Raw genomic sequence first — 12,353 nt, 5'->3', positions numbered from 1 at the left:
ATGTGTATAAGGAAGTGCATGTGCACATGAAAACTTACCCAGAATTAGAACTTTGTTGGTCTTAAAGGTGCCACTGGACTCAAACTTTGTTCTGTTGCTTCAGACCAACATGGCTGCCCACCTAATGTATGATAATCTGTGGAATCCTGACATGTATCCTAGCAAAAAACAACCTAAGTTCAAATGGGTGATTTAAATGTTTATTTCTTTTAAAACTATTTTAGGAGCACATTTACAAATTGATGAAAAGTGATTCATATCCTCGTTTTATACGATCCAGTGCCTACCAGGAACTACTACAGGCCAAGAAGAAGGTATTGGTCCATCTTGTATATTTATTTCCAATCTTTCAGTGGTGGCTTCTCCTTAGCTACCTTATTGGCTACATACTCTCCTTGGTAACTCAGCTAAACATCTGGTAGGTGAAATTAGCTAACTTTAAGCATCACACAAATATTAGATGTGCCTATGCATGTATTTATTTTGCATTTTTGTGTGCTTGATAAGTTGGTTTAATTGGTTTAATTGTGGCATTCAAAATATACAAGTCTTCTTGGTCCAAGGACCAAACCTGGAAAATAGCTTATGCCCAGTAATGGATTGAACTTCCCAGCTCAGTTTGGATTTGGGCTCAGCAAACCAAGTAGTTTATTTTTTTTAAAAAAATTATAAAGTAGCTCAGGGGTTTCTTAGTCCATTTCCTTAGTAGAACCATGCCAAATGCATAATGGTAACATTATGTGTGTGACACAGTCCACACATCTCTACCACCAAGATTCCCTAAACCCTGCCACAGCATGCCCTTTCTTCCCTGAAACTTACAGGGTCACAATGGGGCACTTGCAGGGAAGCCTTGGAGAGTACTTTGTATAATGCCTCCCACCCCAAGTGCTGCAACACAGTCTCCCAGATGTCAGGAGATTGAGGGAACTTAATAATACAGGCACCAGAATCTTTATCTTGAATATCACGTGCTCTAGAAACTACATATCCCTGGGAAACTTGTTATCTGTGGCAAGCTACGGAGCATGTCATTTCTAGAATGTCCAAGAATCATAGAGTTGTATCTTCTAGTCCAACTCCCAAACAAGAATAGCCCTCACATCACAGAATCCAGAAAGGCCTTTTCTTCCTACCTTTTGTGATGGTCATCTACAATCATGTTCCCAGAAGTCTACAGAGGAGACATGATTTGCTCCCTGGCTTTGTTTAGGAACTCCACAGGGCCATTCTTTCTGGACCTCTACAGTTTTGCTATGTCCCTCTATGGCTTTGTGCCTGGCTGAAGAAGGCAGCATGTTCCCCAGCTGTGCATTGCAGGCTGTCTGTGCAAGTCAACCATATTATATTCTGGTAATGAGCTCTGGGACCTGCCCTCCTCTTATCTGGGAGAACCAGATTTGATTCTGCACTCTTCCACATGCAACTGCTGGAGTGACCTTGGATCAGTCATAACTCGCTCAGAACTGTTCTTCTCAAGAGCAGTATCTCTTAGAGCTCTCTCAGCCCCACCTATTTCACAGGTGTCTATTGTTCAGACGAGAAGGGAAAGGAGATAGTAAGCCGCTCTGAGACTCCAAGTAAAGGGTGGGATATAAATTCAATCTCTTCTCCTTCTTCTCTTCCTCTTGCCATGCATTTGTTTTGGTCAGATCAGGTTTCCCTCTTGCACACCCAAGGAACCCAGCTGCCTTAGTCCTTATTCACTGGCTGTCTGAGGGTACTTTCCAGGCAAATGAAAGTCTTCCTGCCTATTCCTTAACCTTGCTTGTCTTTTTGTTGGGGCAGTGTCACTGTTAAGTGGTATGCCTCCCCTGAAGTGTAGGTGATCCTAGCATTGTGGGGGGGGGAGGTTTTTCTGGATCCCACCTCTTTGGAAGTGCCATGCAAATCAAGGGGAGAGGACTATTGCTGCCAGGGATTTTTTTTAATGCATAGGTAATTTGCACAGTACCCTGGAAGATCAGAGCTGGGGTTGTGGCTAATATAGACCACAAGGTTCAGCTAAAATTATTGGGGCTCAAAGGATTAACAGCTCTAACATTGCCATCATAATTTGAAGACTGTGCTAAGGACTTGGGCACCCTGGAACATTGCTTATTCTGAGTTCCCTGATGTGTGAATTGTGTACATGGGAAGAGACAGGAAAGGTAGGGTGACGGACTGGAGGTTCTGGGTAAACTTTCTATGAGTCCACCCCAAACTTGTTCAGGGGTTTGGGCAAAAGTAATAAGCATCTCAGGTTATTCATAACCATCAATGTATGAGTTTATTATTGTGAGCCCCTCCTTTAACTGCAGTGCCATCACTATTTGTGACAGTCATATATTTCTGTAAGTCTTGTAGAGAAGTACTAATTTTCACCATATGAATAATTCTGCTGTATTAAAGTAAAAGCATTAAAGATCAGAGACCTTCCATGATTTATAGGTTGATGGGAATTCTGTTTCTCTTTGCATAATGTCTCTCGCTTTATCATGCTAGATTACGGTTACAATGGGCATTCTAGCCCTAGCCAAGATCTAATGGGAAGCTCCCCTGTAAATCCCATTGAAATGAACTCTAATCCATGAAGTACAGGAAACCAGCCAGGTAGGCAGTAGGACCTTTATGCATTAAAGGATTACTGAACAAGGACAGGGAGATGCAAAGAAACTAAGACTGACTTTGCACTGGGGCTTGTTCTGGGTAGAGAGCCCTTTTGCTCCCGGGGCTTCTCTCTGTTTTCACACAAGTTGCCCCGGGAGCTGCGAGTTGGTCCGCTGCTTTTCTGCAGCAAGCAGAAACCACTTGTCGGAGGATCTCACTTGCTGCAGAAAAGCAGTGGGCCAACTTGCAGCTTTATCATTCACCTCTGAGTGACAAGTTGTGGCTGGGAGAAAGGGGGATTGCCCAGAAAGAGGCTTCCTTTATCTCTTTCTCTTAGCTATGGCAAGCCATGGCAGGGAGAAAGGGGGGATTGCCAAGAAAAGGGCTTCCCTTTCCCCTTTCTCCCAGCTGTGACAAACTGCAGTCAGTAGAAAGAGGGGGATCACCCAGGAAGGGGCTTCATTTAACTGTCTGGTTTTGCTCACCCCCTTCATGGAACAAAACAGAAGGGTTACATGGTTGGTAGCCCTTTAAACCTAACAGCTGAGTTGCGGATGCAGCTGCAGCTGTTAGGTTTAAATGGGTTATATAGCCATTTAACCCTTTGACTTTGCTCTCCACCGCTTGGGGGGGGGGGCAAAACTAGAGGGTTAAATATGGGGGTGAAGTGCCTCCAGGGGGCATTTCACCACATTCTTTCTGCTGGCCCAGTTGTCTCAGGCTCCCTCCCACAACCCATTTAAAGTGGTGGCATGAGGCAGCCCAAGGCAGCTGAGCCTGCAGAGGAAACTGAACAGCTCCCAAGTGCCAAACTGAGCAGGCCGAAGTTCAGTAAATGTTCAGGGAGCATGACTTCCCTGAACATTGTTTCCTGAGCCCTGAACCGGCCCAAGTTCAGCTCAGACTTTGGCTTGTGCGCCATGCTCATCCATAGTTTTGTCTAAGGTAAATTGGTCATCTAAGGTAAATTTCAAATTGGTTGAAAGCAGTATTAAAGCTAGAAAACATGTATAAGAAAAAGTTTTATGATGCCAGATCAATGTGATTTCTGCAAAGAAAAATACTACCACATCAACCATATAGGGTGAAAGCAAGCATGTAGACAGAGACTGACCTTTGCATATGCCTTTGACTGAAAACCATTATCTTTCATCATCAGTTATAATTTAGCTTACAGCCTATTTGCATTACTTGTGTGTCCAATCAAGCTGAATGCAATCCACTAGTCTTGACCAAGATACTTGGCAAATTTTCTGATTTTGTGATTACTGGCTAAGGATGATTTTAGATTTCTTATCACTGCTGTTTCAAACTGAAAATCCCAGTTTTGATTTTGCTCTGTGAACCAAACCCATGATCTTTTACTTCCATGAATTTTGCCCATATGGAGGCATTTTTCATCTGAATATGTGTGTTAGTAAATCAGTGCTATACAAAATATGTAGAAATATATGTGTAGATATATGCAAATCATTCATATCTGAAAAACAAATTTACAAAACCAGCTGCAAAAAATGGAGAACTATGGACCAAAACAGAAGCAACGTGCCTTATCCTTATTGCTAGCAAAAAAGATGAGCTTAATCTCTCCCCACCCCTCCACCACCATGGCCTGTCATATGTGATTGGTGGCCTGCATTCAGCATGGTAGGTTCTGACAAGTTGTACAGATCTTGTTTACAACACTGCTACTAGAGTGGCCATGATATAAACAGGCCTTGCCACTTTTATGTACATTCAAATCACTCAGTAAAAAATAGCAGGGCTAAAAGAGGTGTCAGTAACAAAAAGTTGTGAGGCTGAGATAGAGGTAGCCAGGGAGTGTTTTTCAAAGGGCTTTGCGATGAATACCATGATGCCCATGACAAGGATGAATCTTCAAACTTAATAATGATTCCCCCCCCCCATGTTTTATGAAGTACTGCTGATGCTTTTAATGGATAATTTGTGCCCTGGAAGCTTAGCTTCTTATCACTAGTAGCTGGTATACCAATAGGACAGCCCCAAACCAAGCTCCATTTTCCATCTTATGTAGCTATTAGTATATCAAGCAACTGAACGTGAAAGAAGAGCTTGAGCATCAAAGACAAGAGCTTGAGAGAGGCAAAGTGCTTGAACTTCTGCAAATATTAATCCCTTTAGCAAATCCACACCTCACTGTTTTGTCATTTCTGACTTTCTTCTCTATGGCACTCATTTAATCCATTTGACAAACCTTTCTCTCCAAAGGCCCTGATCCAGAGGTTCTCTCGTGCACCAGTGCTTCACCTCAGAGGTGATCAGAGCTGTCACGCCTGACTGAAGCAACCAGGCATTCAAAGATGCATGACTCATGCAGGAGCACTGCTTGGTGCAAGAGAGAATGGGCTTCTGCCCACAACAGCCTTTTTAAATGTGAGGGATCATATGCAGAAGGGCAGTCCCGGCCCATGTGTTTGAGTGTGTGTGTGTGTGTGAAGATTGCCCATGCCACCTCAGGGGGAAAAGGTGAAATGGCTTTTCCTCTGACTTTCTGTGAGCATTTGCATCCTCTTCTATGCTTGCTTTTGCACTGTGATTTGTACATAAGCTTTGTATTTTTGCAGCCCCTTTGCTTCATTGCTCCTTCGCCCTCCTCTCCCTCTACCCAGTTTGTTCTTTTTGGCTTCTTTTGTTTGGTTTGCTTTCCATTTTTTTGTTTTTGTTTTCTTTCACTTTAAGTTTGGAAACACTATGGATCGCCGAACGTCTTTTGAGAAATTCACACGCAGTGTGGTAAGTTTATAACCTTGTAAGACTTAACAGTTAATGATTTTCCTCAGTTTGTTATTCAGGATGACTCCTGTACCCAGTTTACCAGGTACTGCTTGAAACACTGGTTTAGCTGAAATTATTTGAAATTATGTAACCTGAAGAGGTTCTTTAAAGCAGGCAACACTGTCTTATCTAATTAAACTATGTGGATGTGTTCCTTCTCACCAGTGGTGACTGGCAGTGGGCCACTAGTGAAAATTTCTGGGAGTGAGACAATCAGGGGGGAGGGAAACTCCCACCATTCCCAATAACCTTCAGAAGGCAGTAGTAGCGACAAAGGACCCCCCCCCCCCCGTTAGCTCTGTTCAAGTGGATGGTTGCTAATTGGCTAGCTGGCCCTAACTAATATCAGCTATTTATAACTAATATCAGCCACACCACTGCACATCATTGACTGAGTTGCTGCTGTCCCATCACGACCTGCTTATGGTCACTAGTATGGGTGTGACCTTCCTCTACCTTGCCTACCTGGCATTGGCAGCCAGTAGTTTTCACTTTACCAGTTAATGCTGCTTCTTAAATTGCATTTTCGTACCTCAAACCATCCTTTTAAAAAATGTGCCAGTACCTTTCAATTTTTTCTCAACATTGTGCAAGTTCCAACTAAGCATTCAACACATTTATTTTTGTAGGGCAGAAACATCCCAATTTTTCCATGCCATAAAAACTGTACACCAACACTGAGGGCGAGCACTAACCTGTTATGAAAAGAGGTAGAAAGATCTTGGCTTCTACTCCAGTTTGTCAACATCGTCTGCTGAACTGTGTGCATTTCATGTGTGCAGGTGTGTGTGTGGTGTGTGTGTGTGTGTGTGCGTGCGCACAGGTACATTTATGTGTGATGTATTGTGGCTTTTGCTGTGACAGCCAGTTACTAAAGTTGTGTGTGTTTTGAAATGGTTATGCACAAAGCATCAGCAAAGATCATGGTTTTTGTTTTCCACTTTCCCCCTTCAGAACACTTTTTCCTGACTCCCTAAATGATTTTAATAATCCACAATCCATCAAGACTTTAAACACCACCTAAAATTCATTAAGTTTTATGATGAAGGCAATGTGACAGGTGGAGTGGAACTATCTTTGTTGCAAGTAAAATAAAGATTAGGTGAAGCAGTGGTTAGTGATTGATATTTAAGGTAATATGAATGTTTCAAAATAAGGCTAGATTACAGTATAAATTTAAGAAAAAAACTGAATTACAGGATTTTTGATGCCATCATCCAGAACCCAGTCAATCACTGGGTCTTGCACACCAAGACATCTTTGTGAATTGTGCTCTTCCCTATAAAAATAATTAGCATGGTGTTTGAAACAAAAACCCCTATTTTTGCATGGTGGTTTTGCCTCAGCATGTTAATCTGTGAGTTCCATATCATCTTGGGGAGGGTGGTGGTATAAAATAATTGTGTTGCGATATAGTAATTAAGAGTGTGCAACTGACTTCTTCCTTTTTGATGATGCCAGGTACCATATTAAACAAAAGCTGAGACCCAAGCAGTTTTGGAGTTTTAGAGATATCCACCTTTGCAATGACTAGCAATGCTAAGGATGACCACCAACCTGCTGTACCACACTAATGCAACTGTCCTTCCTTATGTTAACATTGCCAGCTCCAGGAACACTACAAGTTAGCTACCCCATGTCCAAGAGTACATAAAACATGAGAGCCCCTGTGGTGTAGTGCTTGTTTTGTCAGACAAGGATCTGAGAGACACAGATTGAAATCCCAACTCTGTCATGGAAGTTTTCTGAGTGACTTTGGGTTGCTCACACACACTCAGTTTAACCTACCTAACAGGGTTGCTACTGGGGAGAAAGGTGGGGTACAAATTAAGTGACATGGTTGTGTGATATCTATCCCAAGTACACTGGGGTTTGCCAGAGTCTGACTGTCTAACATGACACAGGACAGAAAGGCTGTGATGGGAGGATTGCATGAGCACTTTAGGTCTGAGGTTCAAATCATAAAGAATCAAAGGTAGCCAATCTACACTAGTTCTGCTTATGCCACAGTGGGCTAAAGCTGCAACTGGGTGGGGATCATTGTTGCAAAACAGTTTTGCTGCCTAAGAAAAGGACAGTTCTGATAACTGACTTTTCATTCCAAAGTCTGATGAAAAATCAGTAGCCACTGAAGTGTTATGCTCTTTCAGTCTGTTCTGTTCACAAAAGCTTTCTCTCCTCTACCCAGTTTCACCATCTGTAACACAGGATGTGTGAGGAAGTGTTGTGGCCTTTTTACATAAGGGTATGTTAAGAATATGCATAAGAGGAAAAGCAGGATTGCATGCATTGACCTTGCCAATTTATTTCCTAATCACAGAGGAAGAACCTACTTGAGTGCAGAATTCAAAGGCCCTTTTCACATTACCATTCTAAACCAGATGTTATTCAGTGTTGGCCCAATATCGAGTAAAGCAATACAGGGACGGGGGTTTCATACAGCAAATTTCCTTCCGTTAATGAGCTGTCACAGAAGTATTATGGTCAATTTAAACAGTGCTGCTTTCCCCCTGCCCCTTTTCACTGCACAATCTTCTTCAGACATTTTTTAAAAAATGTTCTAATCTGAGAGCTATAGCACTAAACTGCTAAAGCAAAAAACATTCTAATGTGAGCGGTTTAACACTAAACCACTTTGGCACTTCATTGCTATAGCAGTTTAGCACTACAGCACTCACATTAGAATGTTATTTAAAAGTCTGTGGAAAATTGCACAGCAAAAAAGGGTGGGTGGGGGGAAGCAGTATTGTAGAAAGCACTATGGACATTTAAAACAGCATACCACAGCAATTCAGAAGCAAACAAAGGGGTACAAACTGGGGGGAAAGCAGTTTCCCTCCACCATGTTTTGCTAATCCAGCACAAGCAAATTTGTATTGTAAATAAATTCCATTAGCAACTGGTTACTAAAACTTATCTGTCTGAAATAGGGTTGCCAATCCCCAGGTGGGGGCAGGGGATCCCCCAGTTTGGAGGCCCTCCCCCTGCTTCAGGGTCATCAGAAAGCGGGGGGAGGGGAGGGAAATGTCTGCTGGGAACTCTATTATTCCCTATGGGGATTTATTCCCACAGAAAATCATGAAGAATTGATCCACGGGTATCTGGGGGGGCTGTTTTTTGGGGTAGAGGCACCAGATATTCAGTATAGCATCTAGTGCCTCTCCCCAAAATACCCCCCAAGTTTCAAAAATTGGAAGGAAGGAATTGAAAAGGTGTGCCGTCCCTTTAAATGTGATGGCCAGAACTCCCTTGGAGTTCATTTATGCTTGTCACACCCTTGCTCCTGGCTCTGCCCCTAATGTCTCCTGTCTCCATCCCCAAAGTCTCCTGGCTCCACCCCCAAAGTCCCCAGATATTTCTTGAATTGGATTTAGCAACCCTAGTCTGAAATGACAGGAAAAATCCATTAGCAACCAGTTACTGAAATGGAATATAAAGGCAGTTTGAATGCTAATGTATAGACTGAATACAAGCAAGGGCTCAGTTAGCACAATTCCGTACTCCTTCTTTGCATGTTCTCAAAGACGCTTATGTTATATGTGTCAACCTAGTGCTTCTCTTTAGCCAGTCTAATTATTATATGAAGTGCTGATAAATATTGATGCCTAGTATGAGATTTTAAATCCATAGATCAAATTTATGACCAGCATATTCTCTTTTTCCAGCCAGGCAGCCATTTGCAGTACTCATTAGTTCAGAGCCCAGGAGGTTCCCCCCACTTCTTTTTTTGCCATTCTATCCAGCCAGGCCAAGCCAGTGGTTTCAGGCAATTAGAAGACACTGTTTCACAGAATGTGCTCTTTCACACAAAGAGAAAAGGGTCAAAAAGCAATAGAATGAAGATGAGAGAAGAAAAGGAAATGAAGATTTAACCTAATATAATTGGCCAAGTGTATTTAAGATGGTAACTTTTCTTCCAGGGATAGAAGAGATTTACTTAAAGTGATAGATACTACAAACATCACATACTATGAGTTATATGATATCCATATCACACAGGTAGAAATACATTCAGCTAGAGGGAGAGAACCTAGTTCTGTGACAAAAATATGATTTATAATATCAAAAGTCAGAGGTTCTGTTCCTGTCAAACCCCAGCTAAAATAATCTTAGGTAGCAGGGCTGGGAAAACACCTTTCTCTTGACATATTTTTAACCAGGGATTACAGAAATTTAATTTGGGCCCCTCTCTTGGAGATTCATGGAATTCAGGTTCATAGCATTGACCTACTATCAACAAGACTCATCTATTCTTGGAAGAATATAGTTACCCTCCTGAATTCTCTGCCTTCAAAAGACAAAGGAAGCTGGCTAGGTCAGCATAAGGCTGCTTAATAGGTTTGTAGATTAACAGGCAATTATAGGATGTGTTCACACTACAGCATTTGGGTTTTCTACTACTGGAAATAATTGAATAACCTTTTTTAAATGGAGTGCTGGGAAATCTGTGTCTTCCCACCAATGGTGAATCTCTTTTCTATGGGTTGTCCATTGTTAATCTACCTATATTGTAATTGCTACATAGTTGCTATTACTTATCTGTCCTAGTTCAAATATAGTTTTAATCCTGTTAAATCCTGCTAAAATCAACAAGACTAACTTAGTCACAACTAACTTGTCCCATTGATTTCAACAGGAATCTGAGGCCTGGACTCACCATGGGTCCTGTTAGCATTGAGTGCAGGAAAAAGGTGCTCTTTGACAGATGGAAATGTAGCAAAAGTGGAAGAAACATATGGGGTCCAAGCCAACATCTGTGATCTATAATGTCCAGTAGTGTATTGCTGAATGCATTGCAAGGAACATGTCAGATGGTTATTAATGTAAGGGAATACAGAGGGAAGACTAAAAAGACAAAGCAGTTGAAGAAAATATCTGAAGAATTCCCAGTCAAATTATTTCCTCTAAAATGTCTAGTTTTAAAACATTGTAAGCCAATAACCAACTCCCCTATCACATTCTGTCCTTTTTTAAAACAATAAACAAATCCCTACTGCACATCATGCTCAGATCTACATGCTGCTTTGCAGTAGGATTAACCCATCTGGTGCACAATAACTGCAGTTATGGTAAAAGTGTTGTTTGAAGTCTATCATATATTGGTTCATACCATGATTGCTAGTGAATGCAAGCAGGAACCATAAATGGAAGGTGAACCTAGTCTGGTCATAATATCAGTGGATTTTCATAATACATGCATATGATAAATGCTGAGTATTGAAGTTAACACCTAACATTTGCCATTCTGCAAACATGAGCATAGTAACAGTAGATGTTTCATATTCATTTTTTAATTTTATAAAGTTAACTTTACACTCTTCAAAACAAAACAAACTACAAAAATTTCATTAAAGGGACAGATTTTGGCAATGAAACTCACCTCGTGGTTGCTGCCTATAGGTGACCACCAATTAAAGTTACACAATTGATCCATATTTTGATTGAGAGATCCAAGTGATCTACTGAAGTTCAAGTGACTGCAGTTTTGAAAAGACTTTGAAATCCAAGTTGTTGATTTCGAATGTGTACATTGTGTGGCTCTTTAAACTGAAAGCCAAAGTCCTGTCATCACTGAACCTGGAATTGTTTAGAGTAGCAATTCACTGGCCCACACATGCATATACAATCACATGATTTCTTTGCACTGTTTACTGTGTAAATTATATTAACTAAAATGACAATGACTGACAACTTTTTGTGTGAGCTGATTCTATCGAAAGAAAAGTCTTGCACCTGAGGTGGTAGGAAAGTTCCATCTGTGGTATCATGTCAGTGATGGTCCATTCACATATGCATGTCATTTCTTGACAGCGCAGTCATCAGCTAATGAAATGGTCATGTTTGAACCTAGGCCAACAATAGGCTTCCCAGGTTGAATGTACTGATGTGCAAAATGTTAGCCTTTAGCTGCCGAACACTTATAGGTGCTTGGCACTGAAGTGGGTTTTCAGTGATAATGCCTCTATCTTCTGTTTTCTTTTATTTGTTTTTTTATCTTTTCCTCAGGGGAAATCGCTCACATCAAAGAGATTAACCAGTCTAGTGCAGTCCTACTAAAAGGATCACCTTGTAGCATGGAAGCAGACGCAATCATTATACATACTTTGTAGCTCACTAATTGCCTGAAATCAGAGGACAGTAGAACAAGATGTTGCATGAGCAAGGACCTGACTTGTTTTCTTTTGTGTATATCAAGGCATTACAGAAGCCAAGGGACTCGCTAACCTTTCGATGCCTCCATTTTGAAAACTCTCTGCTCACTTTCGCCTTCATATCAAGCTGGATCTGTGTCTTTTTATTTTTTGCAAGCTCAAGAACAGTGAAAAAAAGCTTCCGCCAGGCACAGTTTATTTACAATACTGTCAGTCACAAACTGGAAGATGTGTAAAACGAATTTGAATATATTCATAAATATACTTACTATGGCATCACAGCTATTGCACAATAAATTAGCACAGAAGGTTCCATCTCACAGGTGTATTCATATTGAGAAAGAAAGCCAGTGTCTTTGTCTGTTGTCTGTACATTCTATGTTAATGTTTCTTGCATTTATTTTTATACCATATTTTAAAAAAAAACACCTTTTACTCCAAATGTATTAAAGTTGATCCTTTCTCTGTAAATTTGTGTATGTTTATATTGTTGTTTTATCTTTCATTAAAATATGCAGAATCTCTTCCCTATGAGACAACTATGCTTATTGGTATGACAGCAGCAGCAAACTGTTTTTAATTCTGCAGACTGGATGAGTGGGCAGCAACATGGCAAATGAGGGTCTGTGTAAGTTGGTGCACAATGTGTAAGTTGATGCATAATGAGCCTCCCCCCTCCCCACCCCGCACCCAGTAACTGAGCAGGGAAAAGATCCTGAGGGTCATGGTGGGTAGCTCAAAAAAAAAAAATCACTACTCAATGTGCTACAGTGGTGAAAAGGCAAATTTCACATTAATGACTGGTAGAAAAAAACT

At 41.1% G+C, this 12,353-nt stretch overlaps 1 protein-coding gene across 9 annotated transcripts in view; it reads left to right on the top strand.

Annotated features, from left to right (window-relative positions):
- RGS7 (regulator of G protein signaling 7) overlaps nt 1–12,061 on the top strand; it is a 376,996-nt gene extending 364,935 nt beyond the window's left edge. For 2 of the 9 annotated variants that reach the window (XM_060243399.1, XM_060243409.1), the window contains exons 16-18: nt 225–314; nt 5,290–5,343; nt 11,582–12,061. In XM_060243399.1, coding sequence (XP_060099382.1) covers nt 225–314; nt 5,290–5,343; nt 11,582–11,773 — 336 coding nt within the window. In that variant the 3' untranslated portion in view covers nt 11,774–12,061. Of the gene's footprint in view, nt 1–224; nt 315–5,289; nt 5,344–6,014; nt 6,096–11,391 lie in introns of all 9 variants that reach the window. The other 7 variants (XM_060243434.1, XM_060243426.1, XM_060243443.1 and 4 more) reach the window with 7 other exon arrangements.
- Nucleotides 12,062–12,353: the final 292 nt, after the last annotated feature.

Source organism: Heteronotia binoei, chromosome 1 (assembly GCF_032191835.1).
Source record: "Heteronotia binoei isolate CCM8104 ecotype False Entrance Well chromosome 1, APGP_CSIRO_Hbin_v1, whole genome shotgun sequence".
NCBI classification, from domain to species: Eukaryota; Metazoa; Chordata; class Lepidosauria; order Squamata; family Gekkonidae; genus Heteronotia; species Heteronotia binoei.
This window is presented reverse-complemented; position numbering and strand designations above follow the sequence as displayed.